The sequence below is a fragment of the Octopus sinensis genome, linkage group LG19, assembly GCF_006345805.1.
Source record: "Octopus sinensis linkage group LG19, ASM634580v1, whole genome shotgun sequence".
Lineage (NCBI taxonomy): Eukaryota > Metazoa > Mollusca > Cephalopoda > Octopoda > Octopodidae > Octopus > Octopus sinensis.
The window spans coordinates 31,339,041-31,361,525 of NC_043015.1; the positions used below are offsets into that span (position 1 = coordinate 31,339,041).

Below are 22,485 nucleotides of genomic sequence, written 5' to 3' on the forward strand. Positions count from 1 at the left end.
GCGTAAGCGACAATTATTAAAGAATACATAATTACGATTACTATGTACATTATACATTCCACACTGCTAATATTCTGATCACCGACAGATCTAGAAAAGGCGAAAAGACTTCTGTATTAATTAACCATATTTAAATATATATTTCTTTCCTTTCTAGAAGAGCGTTAATCGTAGTAATTAGGAAGAAAAAAAAATCATTAACAGCGATTGCTCAACACTAGTTATGTAACAGAAATTTTACATAACCAATGTCGGCTATTAAAAGCAAAAAAAAAAATGTGGTGAAGATTCTCTTATTTCTAAACGTTGTACAATGTTACGCAGATGAGTTCGCTAAGATCGAATTAGACATGACGGCGAGTGATACGTGACCCGGCTTCTTAGTTTTTAGTAATTTTAATTCGTTGCTAAGTCGCGTAGGAAAAGTACAAACAGATTCTTTCCGCCTTATAAAATTTCAAGGGCGAAACCAAACGTGTAAAAGCATGAGAACAATTACGATGTAAAAAGCCATGACTTGATAAAAATCAAAAAAGAAAAAGCGGGGCGGTTACATTTAACGAGAAAGACTCGACTAAAAGCGATTGTGAATGCATTTGGAACAGTTGCAGGTACCAGTATTTATACTCTTTATCCACGTGACTGCCCCCCTTGAGGCCGCCTCAACCAATGAAACGTCGCCGTTCGCCCCAACCGGAAGTCAGTTATTGTTCCACTCGGACATAACAGAAATTCTGTAATTGAGAAAAAAACAACTGACGAAGTGTGAACAATGTGAGTATCATTATCGATATTATTTGTCATTAGCGCCATCAATTGCCGACCAGTTTTTGTTTTTTTTGCTACGAGGATCTTCATTACTCTAATGAGTTGAGTTTGATTTAATTAGTCGCTAATTTATCGCAGGTATTCCGTTGTTATTGTCTGGAAAAGAAGCACTTGTTTCACACACGCACACCCCACCTTCTGTTGCTCCTCATGTCGACATATTTCTCTCATTGATCAACGACTGACAGATTAACTCTATATAAAAGCTTAGCATTTACGAAATAATACAGACATCTATGTGTGTTTGTGTGTTCGGCAGCATTCAATTTTTTAATATTCTTTATGTCTCGTCTCAAATTATTTATTTTCTAATGTTTTTATTACCACAAGAAGTGTACTCTGAGGTCGACTTCGCCTTTTATCATCCATGCGAGGCGGGGTGGGCATCGTTAACATTAATTACTGGGGTCGATTTATATCAGCCATGTCCCTCCCCACATGTTCGTTTCGGTCTTACAAATCATTATACGTATCAATCGTGTACTGATGACTCATCCATGGTAAATTATCCCGAGTAATATTCTTTATACTCTGTCGGCATATACTAACCATAGACACACACTCTTTATATATATATTGCCGGAACGAACGCAGAAAAATCGAGAAACTCGGAGTGAACGAGCAATTAAATACACGAAAAAAGATGTATATTTAAAAGAGTAGATTATACTCGATTGAACGGAATTGCCACCCCAGTATTTTACTACTAACTTCTACTATCGATCCTTTTTGAAAGAAATGAGCCAAGTCGTTTCCCGGTTTGTTGGAATACCGGTCCAGTTAGTCGAATAGAAACATCTGGTTCGACACTCCTCTCTGATACGACTCTGAGTTTTTTTCCCCCCTTCAAAACGTGATATTAGGTCCAAACTTCCGACCGAATAATAACTTGTGTACAAATTGTTTGTATTTAATATTTTTTTTAGACTCTGATCTACTACATATGATCAAAAGTGTACATTTCATCCTTCTTCTCACTCCCTCAAACCTCTGAGAAGCATAATGTATCTAGGGCTACATTATCTAATAAGTCCTTATTAACGACAGTAAAGTGTTATTTAAAGGAAATTTAGCTGATACTTTTTTTTTAAAATAGTGATCGACCACTTAAGTCTCTTTCGTTGGGTATTAATTAAGTCGATTGGTGGAGGATATAAAGAAATCATGACGATTGTGGCTATGAATTGCTGTGGGTGATTTGCAAATAACTGGCAATCATGTGTTTCCCAAATGCAATGACATTTTACCAAGTCTTTATTAGTTATTACGATTCTGTTGGTTATTTTTAACTAGTAAGTCTGATTCTAAAAGCTGTTCTGTGTCAACAACCAGCTTGCCTTTATCCCCAAGATGGCTAATCATTCGATCATGAGATACGATTGTGCAAACCTTGTCCCGTGAATACTTACTTATTTAGCCCCAGTTACTCATTATTTGTAATTTATTAATTTGTCATTTACGTTTTTTTTTTTTTTGTGCTAATTGAAGCTGTTAAATTGTTACTAGAGCTTAATTTCGAGAAAAGCATGAATGCCACATATCGTTTTACATCGTCTCCCTCATATCACTCTGAAAAGCTTTCTGTGCTTTTTAATAAGGAAAGCATTTATGTAATATTGTTAGTAAAACGTAGCATTTTTATGGTATTGTCAGCCTGAGTGTCAAAGATAATTAAGTATGGAAGCAAGCCGCAAACCTACTTCGATTCTCTTCTGAAATTAATTCATTTACACCGCTAATAGCCATATAATCACCTTTTTACGTCCGCTTTTCATGGGTGTATATAATATGTTTAATGTATATACATTTAAAAATAAAATAAACTCGAATGATCTTGCGTGTACGAGTCGAACATTTGTAGTATATCTAATGCACTGCACTACAAACACATCGATACTTTTACCTACGCAATATACCCATTGAAACAGACATTGATATTTTACATTTTCGTCAAGTTAATAATAACATATTGTAATTATTCGTTCTTATTCTCGGCCAAACCGGCAACATAACCCACACCCAAAGTGTATTAAGAGATAAAAGCGGGAGAGAGTCGGGCATGGCATGTACATATCGAGATTCATCAAGTTAATGGCATATTGCAATATTCGTTCTTATTCTGTGAGATATTGTCAACGTGGGGGCATGAACCGGGTAGCCAAACCGGTAACATAACCCGCCCAAGTATGTCTATTAAAACGCGGGAGAGAGGCGGGGAAGGCAAGGCAAATGTAATATTGAGAGTAAACCGCGGGAAATATCCTTTTATTGGATATGATCGTTGTATTTGTGGCCATGCTAGAACACCGCCTTCTTCGGACGTAGTTGGTAATATCCACCCTGAGCTAGCAGAAACGTTAGCACGCCGGGTGAAATGCTTAGCAAGTAGTATTTCGTCTGTCTTTACGTTCTGAGTTCAAATTCTGCCGAGGTCGACTTTGCCTTTCATCCTTTCGGGGTTCGATAAATTAAGTACCAGTTGCGTACTGGGGTCGATCTAATCGACTGGCTCCCTCCCCTGAAATTTCGGGCCTTGTGCCTAAAATAGAAAAGAATATATACATATATATTATATATATATAGTGACCGCGTAGTTAAGAAGTTCGCTTCTCGACCACGTGGTTTTCGACTTCATCCAAATGCACAGTACTGTTTGACCAATCACTTGTAGTTGGAATATCGTTGATGGAAACACTATACGGTCATTTGTACTTATGTACGTTCGGCTGTCCCTAAGCTTCAAAAGGTAGTTTTAGTCATTCGATGAACTAACTCCTAGTGTTACATATGGTGGACTAATGAAAGCTTTTAAACACGATATCCCAGTATTGGCCGCAACCCTAAGACCGAATCGGTAGAGAGAGAGAGAGAGGCTAAAGTGTATGAACAGAACTTTTGGCCCTTGGGCCACTTGGAACTTTCTGCCGATTAAAAATAAGAAAAAAAAAAAGGTGTGTTAAGACATTTACTTCCCAACCACATGGTTCCGAATTCAGTCCCGCTGCGTGACAACTAGGGCAAGTGTCTGCTTCTGTAGCTTTCGGGCCGAATAAAAAATCTAAGAGTAGATTTGGTCAGCGGAAAGAAGTCCGTCATGTGTCTGTGTGTGTCTTTATATCTGTTTAACCTACCACCACTTGACAACCGGTGTTTGTGCGTTTACGTCGTCGTGACTTAGCGGGTCGGCACGAGAGCAATAGAATAAGTAGCAGGGGTTTTTTTACAAAATACTGGAGTCAGTTCTTCGTCTCGACTAAAATTCCTCAAGACAGTGTTCCAACGTGATGACACTTGTTTCGGCTGTCCAAGCGCGGCTCCTAGTTATAAAACAAAGACGATTCAACACTCGATCCTAACATATTTATATATGTGCGTGTAGTTATTTGTATAAAGTCCTCCCCGTTCTATTAACAAGCTAGAACGAAAAGTCTAGATGTTTCTCTGACTTACCAGGCGTAGAGAAGCAACTACACCAGTTATAATTTGCTCCAAATACAACAAAATCTTTACTTTTTCCACAAAGGAGTTAACAAAATAATTAAAATTTATGTTTTCTTTTCGGTTCCTAGTACTTTGCTTCGCTTGAAATTTTTATTTTTTTACATATTTATTCTGGGAAGTAGTTTAGTTTGTTTTTATTTTAACCCCTTGGTAAGGGCCCTGATCGAGCAGACCTTATTATCCCATGCGTTCCAGTCAATCCTTTTATTTTTATTTTCTTGGAGGATATAGGGAAAATTCGCTGCTATTTTGTATCGGGTCGTGCGACCCCACTGGCTTGGTATGGAGAGAAAGAGTTTAAGTATTTGGACGGGGTGTTTGGCTATGTCTATTTCACCTACTCATATTTGGGGTTGGGGGTCAGTGTCTCAAGTTTCCTCTCCCTTATAATTATGAGAGAAAGTCATTAATGCTTTTTTTAATAATCTCTCAATGAGTTAAATTAACCTGTGCTAACAGAATATTTAATCATTAAGTACAAAATAAAGAAGGTGGATACGTTGACTTATTCTCTAATGGCTTTTGTCTGATCAGTTTTGGTGGTTGTGTAGTGGTAAATTGGCTGATTCAATGGTGGGGGAAGGGATAAACTAGATTCTTAATGACTTGTCGTGTGGAACGCCTAAAATTCTGACCGACATTGTTGACCTTTCAGTGGGAAGTAATATATTTTCTTGATTAAACAGTTATAACAGAACGACTAACGTCTCTGTGAACTAATTCCATTTCGGAAAGGCATCAATGTCAAACTCCTGTATACCTCGACCCTAAATTCTCCTCGAATTGTTCTTCGCCTTTGCTAGAGAAACAGTGTAAACTAGACTGCATCTTCAACATACATGTTCCTTTGCATTCATGTATAATCGTTCGTGTAAAGAATTTACATAAATTTTTAGGCTGACAGACGAAGCTAAATGCTATTTTGTGTTAATTAAAATTAGATTTAGGACCATTTTGCATAATATCTGAGTTTATTATTGAGTGTAAATCCTAAATTGATCCTATTTTTTTCCCCCATATATTAGTAATATATCGACTATGTAAGTTTTATTGGGTTTTTTTAAAACATATTAACGATTTCATAATATTTCTGAAATATTCAGGCAACTTTTTTAATATATATTCCTTCTGCCGTTTCACTCCTCGGTCTACATGTGCGACCCTTACGCGAGCGCTTGGTCTGTTAGAAAGAGCAGCTAAACATTCCACAAATTATACCCCCTCCCCCCATCATTCGTCTTCAAAACTTTTTTTAAAAGTACACATCGGATATTGTCTTAGATACTCAGTACTTGGGGGGGGGGAAAAGGACGAGATGGCGAGGTCTGACACGGGGGTTTAGCAGCAAACAAACCATTTATTACATATCACCCAGTTTTCACACACGTACACCAAGCTCATGATGAGAAATTAACATTTTTTTTTATCGCGTATGTGGCAGGAAATTAATGCTTACATCATGAATGTCATCTTTTCTTTCTCTCTCTCTTGACATATATATATATATTTATATATTTATATATATATACCGGAGTAAGCACATAAATGTGGAACAAGGTGGAAAAAAGAGTACTCAAATACCAGTGGTAGAGTAATATGCTTTATTTAAAGCAGCAGAAAATTCAACAAAATCTGTTACTCTGAGTTTCACGTTCCCGTTCGTCGGACGGTTCTATTCTAGCAAAAACTGTCCGACGAACGGCAACGTGAAACTCAGAGTAACAGGTTTTGTTGAATTTTCTGCAGCTTTTAAATAAAGTATATATATATATATATATATATTATATAATATATATATATATATACATACATACACACACACACACACCATACATTCGTTTCTCACCCTACCAACATTATATCGATAGAATCATTAGAGTGTCGGACAAAAGTGCCTTTTGATATTTGTTCCAGCTCTTTACGATCTAAATTCAAATTTTCCGAGGTTTGTTAGGTAATAAGTGGTCAATTTAATCGATTGCTTCTCATCTGTCAATAGGCAGTCGTCCAAATTCCTATCCAACTGTGGGTCTTTAGTGACTTGTGGAGCACACCAGTTCGTGTAAAACTGCTGTCACATTGATGATAGTTATTTGCAATACACACGATATGACTTCTAACAAAATTCATACACACGCCGCGCATTCACCTCATCGTACCCATTCTCTCTTCTCAAAGCGGACCCCATTGAAGCAATAATGCAAAAATAGTTTTGCATCTTGATTATAAACTATTGCTGGTGAATGTCTTCATCGTCATCATCATCATCATTTAACATCCGCTTTCCATGCTAGCATGGGTTGCACGATTTGACTGAGGACTGGCGAACCAGATGGCTGCACCAGGCTCCAATCTTGATCTGGCAGAGTTTCTACAGCTGGATGCCCTTCCTAACGCCAACCACTCCAAGAGTGTAGTGGGTGCTTTTTACATGCCACCGGCACGAGGGCCAGTTAGGCGGTACTGGCAATGGTCACGCTCAAATATCTTTTTATTTTTTCACTTATGTCCAAGTTTGGAATATTGCCCTTAACTCTTCATGCTCAATTCACATTCAGCACTAAGGATAAAAGAGAGCTAATAGAGTTAAGGTTTATTAGAATACAAGAAGTTGGTACATTAATGAATCAATATATAATGCCTGACTATTAGTACTTTCTGGTGATAGTGTGGATTAGTCTAGTCCAGTGGTTTTCAACCAGGGTTCCGCGGAACCTTAGTGTTCTGCCAGTACAGTGCAGGGGTTCCGCAAGAAGTTACAAAACTGCTAAAATCGGCAGTAATTTTTAATTCTCCTGTGCAGATATGTGTGCATAAGACTATTAAATTATTGCACAGAGGTTTCCCGAGCCAGTGGAATGTTTCCTTGGGGTTCCGCTCCAGCAAAAAGTTTGAAAAGCACTGGTCTAGTCATTGACACTAAGTTTGTGGGATGTGGAATGGGGTATCTTTAACCCTTTAGTGTTTAAACCGGCCATATCAGGCCAAAGTTGTCTTCCTGTTTTATGCTCAAACCAGCCAGCTCTGACCTCTCACACCTACCCTACAATATCATTCTAAAAATAAACAGGGACATCATCAAAATCTCAGAATTACAAGATGCTGTACAATTAATTTAAAACAATGTGATTAAACAGGCTTTACATTTGACAGATTGATCTGAATGTTAAAGGGTTAATAAAAAGAACAAGAGAATTGGCCATAATTTAGGAGGTATTTACTAATGAAAGCGCAAAGGGAAGGAAGGAAATGTCACTCACTTGACAAGATTAATTCTACCATTTTAAGATTATTATCCATTTGATGATATAGTTGACTGGTGGAACCTGATACCACTAACTGCCCCTGTGAAAAGTTATGGGATGTTTAACCCTTTTTAGCATTCACACCGACCAGATCCGATGGCCAAAATATTTGCCTCTCTTATGTTCAAACTGGCCAGATCCAACATTTCATACCTACCTTACAATGTTATTCTAAAGATAAACAATCACATTGGTATGAGATAATATGGGATTAATTCAAGTCAATGGGAGTAAATAAGCTTTAGATTTGACCAAATAATCTGTATACTAAAGGGTTAAAGCAATCAGTATCATATTAAGTGATAAGAGGAATTTATAGCAGAGCTGTAAAGGAACAAAATCTGACGCCTACCAGTTACCTCAAACCATTCTTTCTCTTACCTGTTCTGGGATTAAAGCTGAGTTGTAGATTGAACCACTAAAATGCATCAAAAGCTGTTGGGAAAGTGGTGTGAATTGGTTGTACAGGTTGCTTGTACCACATAAAGAACACCCAGTGCATTCTGTGGAATGGTTGGCTTTAGGAAGAGCATTTAGCCATAGAAACCGTGCCAGAACACAGTGGGGCCTGGTGCAGTCCCTGGCCTTACCAGCTCCAGTCAAACTGCCCAACCTATGCAAGCATGGGAAACTGATGTTCAATTATGATGTAACTGTTGGTGGAGCCAGAAGACTTGGATGGTTTTTGTATATCTGTTGGCTATTTTATACACCAGTTTCTAAAGTAACCAGAAGAACAGTGCTGTAGGGATGATTGGATTATTAAAAATTGATATAATCATTTTATTCATTTATTTATTTTTTGTCTAACCTTTGTCATCATAGAGAACAAATGTCAAACTGAGGAACAAAACTGAACTATTCTCTTGTGTATTCAATTTCATTATATCTGTCACACTGATCATCCACTTCCATTATGTACATCATTCAGATCTCTACATAGGACTGCAAATGTACTTCAGATTTTCAAACTTGGCACGTAAAAAGCACCATCCGATTGTGGCCGTTGCCAGCCTCGTCTGGCCCCCGTGCCAGTGGCACGTAAAGAGCACCATCCGATTGTGGCCGTTGCCAGCCTCGTCTGGCCCCCGTGCCAGTGGCACGTAAAGAGCACCATCCGATCGTGGCCGTTTGCCAGCCTCGTCTGGCACCTGTGCAGGTGGCACATAAAAAGCACCCACTACACTCTCAGAGTGGTTGGCGTTAGGAAGAGCATCCAGCTGCAGAAACACTGCCAGATCAGACTGGGCCTGGCACAGCCTTCTGGCTTCCCACACCCCAGTTGAACCGTCCAACCCATGCTAGCATGGAAAACGGACGTTAAACGATGATGATGTTCTCTTCAAGAATTAAAACACCAGTATTAAGAATGGGGTTTAGGTGCAGGCATGCTTGTGTGGTCATGAAGTTTACTTCAGAACAATGGTTTAAGATTTGTTCCTGCTGTGAGCAGTCAGCTAATGTCTTCTGCTATAACCACGGTCAACAAGTGCCTTGGGAGTGAAGTTGGTAGAGGAGAAGATATAAGAAGCTTGTTGTGTTTGTCTCTTTCCTGTGCCTTGACAATCTTCCACAAAAACATGTCTGGCTATTGAGCATTTCATTGTTTGAAAGGCTAGCAGAAATATTACCTTGTTCAGAAACAGGTTGAGCAGAGGCATTCCAGCCAGAACCAACTTGCTTAGTATATTCTGTGTTAACCAAAGTATGTTTCTTTAATTATTTTTTTTTAGACAGTAAGCTGTAGCTTGAGAAAGTTTTGGCTACTATCTCTAGCAGGTCGTGTAAACACTTGGTGTCTTTGTAACTTATTCTGTTTATGGAAACAAGCAGCAGCTTATTTAAATATATTCTAAATTAAAGACTTAATGTTGACCAAGTTTGTAGCATGCCAGACTGCTGGTTGAAGGAGCAATGGTTCAAATCCACTTATTGCACATATCTGGCAAAAAAATGTCCAGTTCAGCTTGGTGCAAACTAATAGTTGGAGAGTTTCCAATATAATATCATTATTTAGTTTCAGGTCATCTCTGATCAAGCAGACTTCTGATTAAATGCTTTCTAGAGATAAGCATCCAGTTTTTCAGACATAATGTCACTGGTTTTGGTTTTTGTTTTTAAGAGACTGTTGGATATGATTTGACAAGGAATTTGATATTATTTTTAGCAGTTTGAGTAGCTACCGATAGAGGTCTCTTGGGTTTTAACCCTTTAGTGTTCACATTATTCTGCCAAAATTAATGCTTCTTCATCCACATTGCCTTGAACTAATCAGGCATTATTTTGTAGTTATGAGATTTTGATGAGGTAGCTGTTGATTTTTAGAACGATAGTGTAGGGTTGGTGTGAGAGACCAGATCTGGCCAGTTTGAACATAAAACAGGCAGAATACTTTTGGCCGGATACGGCTGGTTTAAATGCTAAAGGGTTAAAATCTTGCATTGTAAAGCTATGGATAATTGCTATTATATGAGCTGTCAGAAACTGGACAAGTTAACAGCAGAGTGCAACTTATTGCTTAACCCTTTAGCATTCAGATTTCTCTGTCAAATCTAATGCTTATTTATCCACATTGTTTTGAATTAATCAGGTATTATCTTATACTTTCAAGATTTCAGTGATATAATTCTTTATTTTTAGAATGACATTGTAGGGTAGGTGTGAAAGGTTTACTCTGACTGGTTTAAACAAAACAGAAAATTTTGGCTGGATATGGCCAGTTTAAATTTTGTTGTAGACCATCATCATCCTTTTTTGTCCTAAGTTAGTAGTTCTCGACTGGGGTTCACATACGATGAACCCTAATTCATATGCTAGAAAGATGGTAAATTATGGATCCACCGCAGTATTTTAACCCTTTAGTGTTCACATTATTCTGCCAAAATTAATGCTTCTTCATCTACGGTGTTTTGAATTAATCATGCATTATCTTGTAGCTATGAGATTTTGATGAGGTAGCTGTTAATTTTTAAAACGATATTGTAGGGTTGGTGTGAAAGACTAGATCTGGCCAGTTTGAACATAAAACAGGCAGAATACTTTTGGCCGGATATGGCCGGTTTAAATGCTAACGGGTTTAGTGTGTCAGTCACAAGAAACGACTAGGTTTTGTTCTAATGTTTTACATAGTTCAAACTACACGAGTTAATATGTGAATAATAAAATAGGAATTTTGAAAGTTTCTATAAAACCAGTTTTAAACATTGACTGGCTAAGGGGAGTTCACCAAATAAAATAGTAATCAAAGCGGTCCGTGGTTAACTGCTCTTGTTCAAATAGAGTAACAGTTTGTTGGTTAAAGCAACTGTTCTCTGCCTGACGCTGCTCAAAAACTGACAACTATTACTAGTTGTTGTTGGGGAAGAGAGACTAAATTTACTATAGCAAGGCCTGAACTCATTGCTAGAAATAGCAACATTATTTCCCTCAAATCACACCTTAAGGTCTTATTAAATAATGTAGTCTTTGAGAGACTGGAAAATACAACTTGATATCTATAGTCTTAGAAAGATTATATTTGAGAATGAATATCAAATTATCAGTGTCCTGTTGTGTGTTATAAGGATAAATACAAAAATAGGATATAACAGTCCACTGCTGGACATACTTCCTTTCCTGTCTGAAGTTTTTTTTTGTTGTTGTTGTTGTTGTACCAATGACCTGTTAATTTGACACTGTCCAAGTACTGTCATCTGTCTTAACACTCATTTTTGCCAGCTAGGTGGACTGTTACATTGTTTTACATAACTCCAGTCTATCCAGCTGTGTGTGCTGGTGCAGCCCTCTCTGCCTGGAGTTGTCACATGTTCTGCAAGATTATGAGTGGGAGGCCCAATAGGGGATGTCTGTTTACTCGTAGTAACATGGACACCCTGAAAATTGCAATGAATGAAAGTATGCTACCAAATCATATTTGATTGCAACAGCTGTGGTTACTTGCATATATGAAATTCAGACATTTAACATATTACACCAATTATTATTTTGTTGAAAATCACTGTAAAATACAATTATAGTTAGTGGTACAGTTCAGTTTCTCTCTTGTGTTCCTTGCCACGTGAAAGAATGTACAAATACGGTGACAGAATGGATGCTCAGCTCCACCGCCTGTGATATTTCAATTGATATTTAAAATAGGAAATTTGGATGGATTTAATAATAAAGCTAACTTTCTCATTAAGAATCTGGTGTTTGGAACAACAAAATTGTATAAATATATGAAGGGGAGCTCCTATTGTAGAACCAAGGTTGGTATAAAAAAGGGATATCAGTTACAATACCCTTATGTGATCTTCAGGAAATTACAAGAGTATACTGCATTTTATCATGGCACCAACACTAATGGGGTTGACTTGTAGCTCAGAAGATTAAAGAGTGAAAACGGCATTTTGTGTAATGCGAGTTAGTGTTCATATTATATATATATATATATCTGGGGGGTGACCTCCTTCAGTCATGAATGACCATGGGATTGCACCTAGAAAGTTACCCACCAAGGTACAAGTCTGGGCAAAGTTGTTTATGAAAGACCAGCAGTCACCCATGCATACCAGCCTCCCCTCTTCACGCCACCGATGTTATCCAGTTTATTAAAAGTAATGTTGGAAAATAAGATATTCTTTATGGAACCTGTTAGTTAAAGAACGGTCTACCTCGAGGGAGCATCTTGCTCTATCATTACTTTGCAACATTTACTACAATGTCCAACCAAAAGTGATGACATGAGCCAATTTATTTTTGCCGCTGGTCTGGATGCCACTGCACAAAATAAAATATTCTCAGTAGAGAAGAGTTGATTAATTTCCTTGATTCATTAAGACACAAGTGTGTACTTTTGATTTAAGAAAGAGCAAAACAAGTGCTACCTCCAGGGAACTTGAGCTCTTTGAATACCAATTGTACTTGATTTTCATCTTTGAATCCCACATCCAGAACACAAAGGACAAATGTGAGCGCTTGCAACATTATTAACAAGGTCACAAAATTAAGATGGCAGCACTCTTCAGGCTCTGTGTTTTAACTGCCCTGGCTCCCTGATTCTTCTTAAACTGGGTACACCGACCCTGTATGAGAATGATCTAGCCCTTTTTGTTGACTGAGAACATGCTCTTAAACCAATAAGCGCTGACATAATCTATATTTTGGCATGCTTAGCTCCACCAGCCATTTGGAGATTAGCAGTCAGTTTGAAGAACATCTGTGGCACCAAATAGATAAATAACTCCTCACACACTCCTCTCTGTCTTTAGGGCTAACACTACAACAAATGCCACAGGAATAACTCTGGAAAGAAAGAAACAGCAGTCTACTACACTTGGCAACAATGTAAGTGATGACAGCTGAATAACTGTCCACTTTAATGTAGGCGTAAAGTGAACAGGGAAAAAATTCTTTGAATTGAATTAGGGTTGGTGGAACACACACTCAAATAGTCACACAGTGTAATTAGAATACAGCTCCTAATTACACCATGTGTGACTATAGCAGTCACAGACTATGGAACAACTGTTGAGGCGTTCTTTAACCCTTTTGTTACTGTATTTAATTTGAGATGCTGTGTTTCTTTCAATTATTTTGAATATAACAAAGAATTTAGTAAAATAACTTAGTTATCATTCAGCTAGTGTTAGGAACGTAAATTGTGACTAAGGCTTGGTGGAATATTTTAATTCAAAACTTATGAAAACAAGACATTTTACCACAGAGCCAGAACCGGTTTTGGCCGGGTTAGTAACAAAAGGGTTAAGAATCATTAACCTCTGTTGATTTTGCCATGTACATTGAAAATGCTGAGAAATTTTGTTCAGTCAAAACTGAACCAAACCTCACTGAATATGAAGTGGACTTGAAGCTCCAAATGAAGGCATATTTATGTCAAGTGATTTTCCTCCCATTTTTGTACTCAATTGTCTACATTTGTGTGTGTTTTACAATCTCAGTATTGATTACACTTAGTGTATGTTACCTATATAGGTTATTGTGGTTGTAATAAAAGAAGTTCAGGTGCTCACAGTCATTGTGTTGGTCTCCACGAGTTAAGCATATGACCCTGCTTTTTCTAGTTAGCCAACTTGAACACAATAAATGAACAGCCACCACTACTACTATACACACACACACACGCACACCTTTTTTAAGAGTGAGCCAATAATTAAACATTTAATTAAATGCCTAATTTGAGGGACACCTGTGTACGCTTACCTTTTCTGAAACAAAAATATCTTATTGAAATAATTTTAATTATTTTTAGGCAACATAAACTTAGCTTATCACAAAAGACTTTCGATGTGTATGTTGTAGCAGATTGTGAGAGACCGAAATAACTCTAATTGGAATGGTTTTCTTGTTGATTCCTTCAGCTTCTGTTTTTGTTTCTTTTCAGGTCTTCAGAATCATCGCAAAAGATTCCAACTCACGAAGATTGTAGCAGTGAGATTGAAGTAAGTTTTTATCACTTTTTATAATTTGTTTTATAGCTATATATTTATTTAAAACTTGGTGAATCATTCCAATACTATTAAAAGTTTTTTTTTTATGTGTTCGGGTGATTAAGAAAAGAGAAGCCGGACTTAATCATGAGCTTCAAACAAACAATCTATCATGTGTATCAAGTGCTTTCTTACTCATATACCTACACACATGCTGGCATAGTAAAACAAGGCTTGTGGTTGAGAGGTTAATTTCACAACCACTTGGTTTCAGGTTCAACCCCATTGCATGGCAGCTTGGACAAATATTTTTTTGTAGTCATTGAGGGATTGGTAACGTCACTATGCAATGCTTGAACATCTTTCATAAAGTCCATTTTGTTGCAAGCATTTGAGCCAGGTCTTCTGATCTGAAGCTAAATTCATCTCACAAGCCTCAAAAGCTTTTTAACCCTTTAGTGTTTAAACCGGCTGTATCCAGCCCAAATATTCTACACATTTTATGCTCAAACTGGCCAGAACCAGCATCTCACACCTACCCTGCAATGTCATTCTAAAAATAAGCAATTACAGCTTTCCTATCTTGAAGCTGCAAAATAATATCAGATAAATTTTTTTAAATGTGAATAAATAAGGATTGCTTTTGACAAATTAATATGAACGCTAAAGGGTTAAAGGCTCAAGTGGGTTTATATTTAAACCTTCAGCATTTGAAAACAGTTAAATAATATAGATATTATTAATATTGATTTTACTGGGATAGGGATCTACCTTTTTATTTAAATAAATTTTGAAGGTTTGGGTAACCCACATATGTAATAAGCCTCTCTAGGTTAGTTTTAACTGAGCTGACAATTAATCAAAGAGGTTTATATTTTTTATATTTTATTTATAACTACACTGTTCAATATCTCCTTTTTTAAGAAGGTGATTTTAGTTTAGAGAGGGTTTTGGCTGACATATTTGTTGAGCGTCGCATGATTGAGAAGTATCCTTTGTGACCCCATTGCATTGCACAACTCCTTGGGGGAAGTGTCTTCTAACATAGCATCAGGTCAACCTAAACCTTGTGAATGAAAATGAGTTGATGGAGATTGTGAGGAAGCCCATCAAATGAACTAACTGAAAGAATTGTCATTGATATATATTATCACTGTGAGCTCTCTCAGAGTTACCTTAAAGCTGAGTGTAAAATATTCTGCCACTTCAGCTATGAAAAAATATTATTGGGATTACTAAATTCTGGAATGAACTTAACCCTTTTGTTACCATATTTATTTAGAGATGCTCTGTGTTTCTTTCCATTAATTTTAAATATAACAAAGAATTTTGTAAAATAACTTAGTTATCATTAAGTTAGTGTTAGGAATACAAATTGTGACTAAGGTTTGTTGAAAGATTTTAATTCAGAACTTTTAAAAAACAAGGCATTTGTAATACAGAGCCAAGGGCTGTTTCAGGCGGGTTGGTATCAAAAGGGTTAATAGCTCTCTGATAATTAAATTTTGTTTAATATTTCTAGTCAAACTATGATGAAATTGTCTCTACATTTGATGAGATGAAACTGCGGAACTCACTGTTAAGAGGGATATATGCTTATGGTTTTGAAAAGCCTTCTCTTATCCAGCAAAGAGCAATTGTACCTTGTATAAAAGGTAAATATTAATTGGCTTTCTGGCAGTTACTTGTCAGTATCGTTGTTATCTTTTCTTTTCACAGTCTTCATACATCATTTATTATCTAAATGAATAATGTTTGCTTTATATATATATATATATATATATACATACATGATTTACAAGATAAGGGCAAAAGAAAAATTCTAATGCCAAATATGCTGAAAAAAAGACAAATTTGTCTTTTTTTCAGCATATTTGACATTAGAATTTTTCTTTTGCCCTTATCTTGTAAATTATTTATAAATTTAACCTTTCAAGGTATTTTTTGATATGCTGGCCATTGATAAAAAAATTTTTTCCCGAAAAAAATTTTATCCTACATTAATTATATATATATATATATATATATATACATGCACACACGTCTGTATCTTGCATTTTAACCCCAGAATACTTCCCAATTTTTTAGGTCATGATGTTATTGCCCAAGCTCAGTCGGGCACAGGAAAGACTGCCACCTTTTCTATTGCCATTTTGGAACAGTTGGATATGGATCTCCCTGAGTGTCAAGCTCTGGTCCTGGCTCCCACTAGGGAATTGGCCCAACAGGTAACTCATTTCTTCATTTTTAATTCTCAGCATTGTCCTACTAAAAGACATTCTACAATAGAAAGATACAAATGTTTGGGGTTTTTTTTATCACCATCAGTTAAATAAGTGAAATGAACAAAAGATAATTATACAAAAATATGAAATTTATGCTCTGTTGAACCAAAAATTGTTATTTATAGAACTGGTGAATCTTGAAGCAAATAAAGCTATAAATAACAGTATGTAAATATTGGGTTAAAAACTGTTTGGACAGAAAAGGACTGAGCCCACCCCCATGGGGCTAAAGTAGACTGCCTATCATGTGGGTTCATGTCCTACAGGTAGCCTTCATCTTTTTCTATCCCAATGGGTTTTTTTGCCCAGACTCATATCACTATGGAAATCTGATATTAACCCTTTCGTTACTATATTTCTGACCAAAATACACCCTTCATGAGTTTCAATTAAATTCTAAAATATTCATGAATTTAGACTAATTTCATTAAACAACTGTTAATTTTTTTTACATATCAGCATATTAATGTGATATTTGGAAGATTCTTTATCAATTCTGTTGCATAACTTTTGTCTCAAAGCAACTCTAATTACAGGTAAATACAGGTAAACTGAGCAAAATATAAAAATATAAAAATTTTATTTAACCCTTTTGTTACCATATTTCTGTTGAGATGCTCTGTGTTTCTTTCAATTTCTTTAAATATAACAAAGAATTTAGTAAAATAACTTAGTTATTATTCAGCTAGTGTTAGGAACATAAATTGTAACTAAAGTTTGGTGGAAGATTTTAATTCAAAACTTATGAAAACAAGACATTTGTACTCAAAACCAAGGCCGGTTTCAGCCGGGTTGGTAACGAAAGGGTTAAACATCACCATAGAAAATGAGTTATCAGCTAATATTCATTTGCGTATGCAACAAAATTTTAGTATAGAAGAATTGTGCACATCACTAGATCATCAGTTGAATTTAATGCACATAAGAACAACAGGTAATGGTAAAAAAAAAATGAAATACTGGAATTTGTTTTTGAAGAAAACTAGAAAATTAAATACATCAACTAAATGAAATATACTCACACACATACATAAATACACAAGAACTTATATAATGAAGATTTACAGTGGAAATTAAATCAAAACTTGTCACTCACCTTACAGGTAAATTAAAATTACAAGTAGATAAAAAGTAAATATGAAAAATATTTATACAATCTAATCTACATATATACAATATTCACACTATGAAGACCTGTTGAGGCAAGTGAAAATCAAAATCAAAATCGATCAACATCAATGGAAATTGTAGCTGTGATACCAGTGCCGGTGGCACGTAAGAGAACCATCTGAACGTGGCATGTAAAAAGCACCATCTGATTGTGGCCGTTGCCAGCCTCCCCTGGCACCTGTGCAGGTGGCATGTAAAAAGCACCCACTACACTCATGGAGTGGTTGGCATTAGGAAGCGCATCCAGCTGTAGAAACACTGCCAGATCAGACTGGAGCCTGGTGCAGCCTTCTGGCTTCCCAGACCCCAGTTGAACCGTCCAACCCATGCTAGCATGGAAAGCAGACGTTAAACGATGATGATGATGGAAACTTGTAAAACATCCCACTCTACATACTGCAACTTTGCAGAACTCACATTGGAAAGAAGTTTCAACTGGCCACTCACTGGGAGTTTTTCTTTGATGTAGACATTCACAGCACTGATTTTTTTCTAATTTATGGAGATCGGCTGAACTCAGGGGGATGTCTCTCTGGCAGATTTTGCTTTTCCTTCCTGCAGTTATTTTTTCTTTTTTCTTTTTTTTTTTTTTGGAGGAATAACCTGCCCTTAACTATGTTGCTACATCTGCTCAGAATTGCAGATGGTCGCACTGCTTGCGAGCCCCTCCTGATTTGGTAAATAATATAAATGCATTTACAATGCTATTGTTTACTATGTACCAAACCAGGTATCACTACCATTTATTACCCTGCCTACCAACTACCCTAACTCATCATTTGGTTCAGCCAATCCTCACCATCCATGTACCTGTTACAAACGGGGTGCCATTTTCATCTACACATGGTTGTGCACTGGTAGATAGAAAATTTATCTGCGTCTTATCTCTGTATGCGGTCACTAGCAGATTTCCTTTCTGCTGTTGGATTAATTCATCACTTTTTTCTTTGATTTTGCTTTTTTTATATCCAGCAGCAGCCCCTTTCTAAACTTTGATCCCCCACTTCGTGGGCTTTCCAGGCATATACTGTCGGAAGTGTGCCCTTCCTTTATACCCCACCATGCCCTCATCGACAGATAAGTATCTGTCAGAGTTACAAAGTGTTTTATATGCATTTTGAATGCTGTTGATGAGGGATTTTATTTTAAATAAGGGATCAAAGTTTGGTATTCCACGTACTGGAGTACTGCTAGTGTCTCTCACATGTAAATACTGGTTCAATTTCATGAATCATTCATGACATTATACTGGAAATGTACTTATCTCCAAAAGGTTCCTGATTGCTCCAGTAATTTGTAATCCTGGGTAACTCTCTTATACCCATAATAATATTTATGGCAAAAAATGCCCATATTTCATCTACGGTTGTGAGAAACCACGAACTATCTTTTTCTCAAGTTCGTTTATATTCTGCGTAACAGTTTGTTTCCGCAGTGATGACTTCAAACAAGCTTACTGGAAAAAAATAAGAAAAAAAAGTCTAACGGTTTCGCTTCCTGAGAAAGACTATGAGTAGACCCTGTCTCAGAAAAATTGCTAATAAAAATGTTTTTTAACTTTTTACTCCATTCCGGTGTAAAATCATCCTCGCTTTCGCTATCGGCACTTTCAGTTTCAGGATTGCTGCTTTCTGTTTTGGATACAGAAATATCCGCTTCAGTCTCAAACACCACGTGCTTTTGTACTTCCTTCATTCTTTTTCTTGATATCTTCCTTTAAAAAAAAACCCTCAAATTCGGAATCATTGCTTCATAGCATGAAACTCCTGTCCATTTTCAAAGTTGAAAAAAATTGTGGAAAAAAAATCTCCCAAAATTCACTAAGTTCAGATATCATTTCAAACAATGTCAGATACTATAACTCAACTATTTACAAAGTGAAATCACATGTTTTCACGAATGTACTAACAGGATTTGTGTTAAAATTCACATTTAAATAATAATGTGTACGCTTGGCTAGCCATGGCTGGGTTGGTCATTTGAACCCAAAACTTTTTCGGCCAGTTACAGCTGAGTTGGTACCAAAAGGGTTAAAGGATGACGATGATTTACATGCTATTATTTATAGCCTTATTTGGTTTGAGATTCATAATTTCTAAATTCTTGTGATGTCAACAACTCTCATTTATGTCTATATACTCTTCTAAATCTCTAAATATTGAATCATCCAATCAATATTAACCAAACAAGCAGAAATACCAGTTCAACATTGGGGGTCAATGTAATTGACTTATCTCTTCCCTCGATATTCCTGGCCTTGCAGCAAAATTTGAAATCAATATTAACCAAACAAGTAGTTTGTAAGGCCATAGAATGCGGCTTGAAGCATTGTACATTCTATAGACTTCTGTGTTAATTAAGACATGTTGGTGTGATGTACAGATATGTAAGCCTACGGTTGAACGTGCTGATGTCCGAATTAGGAGAACATGTGAAATAAACAGAATAAATAAAGAATCAATGAGAATATCCCTTTGTAGTTTTTAAAGAATTTTTTGTCTTTTATTTGTTCCAGTCATTAGACTGTGGCCTTTTCTGGGGCACTGCCTTGAAGAATTTTTAGGTTGAATAAATCAACCCCCCAGTACAGGGTTGTTGTTGTTGATTTTTTTTTTGTGTTTCTTTTATTGAGCTGCAAACTTACAGGAACGTAAAGACACCAGTTGTCAAGCAGTGGTGGATGACAAACACACACACAAGATACGTACATTTGTGCACACACACACACACACACATACAAATATATACAACAGTTTTCTTTCGGTCTCTGACTACCGAAGCTACTCCCAAGGCTTTGGTCAGCCTGAGGCTATATAAGAGGACATTTGTCCAAGGTACTACACAGTGGGACTGAACCTAAAACCGTGTGGTTGGAAAGCAAACTTCGTATTTCTTTATTGCCCACAAGGGGCTAAACATAGAGGGGACAAACAAGGACAGACAAATGGATTAAGTCGATTATATCGACCCCAGTGCCTAACTGGTACTTAATTTATCGACCCCGAAAGGATGAAAGGCAAAGTCGACCTCGACGGAATTTGAACTCAGAACGTAGCAGACGAAATACCGCTAAGCATTTCGCCCGGCGTGCTAACAATTCTGCCGACTCACCGCCTTAAAAAACTTCTTACCACACAGCCATGCCTGTGCTGTCCCTTGACTTTCTGAAAATAGTAGCCAGACCCTTTAAATACATTATTGTGTTGGATAATGTAGACGATGTATCCTTAAAAATATGGAACATTCACATTTGTAATCAATATTTCTTTCTGCTCCATTAAGAATGACTTAGAAGAAACCTATAACAGGGCAAAGTTTCGTCTTATTAAAATCAATGGAAACTGCATTTGTGATCCCTGAGCCGGTGGCACATAAACAGCACCATCTGAAGGTGGCCGATGCCAGCGCTGCCTAGACTGGCTTCCGTGTCGGTGGCACGTAAAAAGCGCTATCCGAATTGTAGCCGATGCCAGTGTCGCCTCGACTGGCTTCTGTGCCAGTGGCACGTAAAATGCACCAATCCGATCGTGGCCGTTGCCAGCCTCCCCTGGCACATAAAAAGCACCCACTACACTCACGGAGTGGTTAGTGTTAGGAAGGGCATCCAGCTTTGGAAACACTGCCAGATTAGACTGGATCCTGGTGCAGCCTTCTGGCTTCCCAGATCCCCGGTCGAACTGTCCAACCCATGCTAGCATGGAGAACAGACGTTAAATGATGATGATGATGATTAAGGCAGCGAGCTGGTTGAATTGTTAGTGCACCAGGCAAAATGCTTACATTTTCATGTTCTGAGTTCAAATTCCACCAAGGTTGACTTTGCATTTCATCCTTTTGGGTTCGATAAAATAAGTACCAATTGAACACTGGGGTCGATGTAATTGACTTGGCCCATCCCTCAAACCTGCTAGCCTTGTGCCAAAATTTGAAACCAGGAAGAGCATCCAGCTGTAAAAATCATGCCAAAACAGTCACAGAATTCTGGTGCAGGTTTCTGCTTGGCTGGCTCTTGTGAGACCATTCCAACCATGCTAGCATGGATGGCAGACATGAAACAACAACAATAATGATGATGATGATGATTAAGCCAAATATATTACTCTTTACTCTTACTTTTTTACTTGTTTCAGTCATTTGACTGCAGCCATGCTGGAGCACTGCCTTTAATCGAGCAACTCGACCCTGGGACTTATTCTTTTGTAAGCCCAGTACTTATTCTATCGGTCTCTTTTGCCGAATCGCTAGGTAACGGGGACATAAACACACCAGCATCGGTTGTCATGCAATGCTAGGGGGACAAACACACACACGCATATATATACGACGGGCTTCTTTCAGTTTCCGTCTACCAAATCCACTCACAAGGCTTTGGTCGGCCCGAGGCTATAGAAGAAGACACTTGCCCAAGGTGCCACGCAGTGGGACTGAACCCGGGACCATGTGGTTGGTAAACAAGCTAATTACCACACAGCCACTCCTGCACCTTCATTTCTTCAAAAATGTATCTTTCTTTAGTTTTCTTGATCGTAACTAATCTAACAATTTTATTCTCAAACTCCGCAGATTCAGAAAGTCGTTGTGGCTCTTGGAGATTACATGGACGCAAGATGCCATGCGTGTATTGGCGGAACAAATGTTCATGATGATAGGTTACAATTGAGTGAAGGTGTTCACACGGTTGTTGGAACTCCTGGACGTGTCAGTGATATAATCCAACGAAAATGGCTTGGTAAGTTTACTTATTATCACATCATGACTATTTTCTTCTTTAGTAAGGTGCCAATGGGTGATCTCACCAGAGCAGTCACCTTTTCTGCATGGGCCAAAGATTCTCTTAATCGAGTCATAGAATTCATATGCTTTGTTCTTGTCTGCAAAACGTGCATGTGTGTGTGTATGTGTAGAACACCATGATGGACCGTTAGCTCCTACACGCATTTTTTTTCTCTCCTTGTTTCTTTTCTGTGT

The 22,485-nt window shown here is 37.3% G+C and overlaps 1 protein-coding gene across 1 annotated transcript in view; it reads left to right on the forward strand.

The window, feature by feature from the left end:
- Window positions 1-655: 655 nt before the first annotated feature.
- The window catches only part of LOC115222004 (ATP-dependent RNA helicase eIF4A), a 29,127-nt gene continuing 7,297 nt past the window's right edge, over window positions 656-22,485 (forward strand). The window contains exons 1-5 of the mRNA XM_029792114.2: window positions 656-774; window positions 14,017-14,074; window positions 15,585-15,717; window positions 16,151-16,290; window positions 22,081-22,246. Coding sequence (XP_029647974.1) covers window positions 773-774; window positions 14,017-14,074; window positions 15,585-15,717; window positions 16,151-16,290; window positions 22,081-22,246 — 499 coding nt within the window. The 5' untranslated portion in view covers window positions 656-772. The remainder of the gene's footprint in view (window positions 775-14,016; window positions 14,075-15,584; window positions 15,718-16,150; window positions 16,291-22,080; window positions 22,247-22,485) is intronic.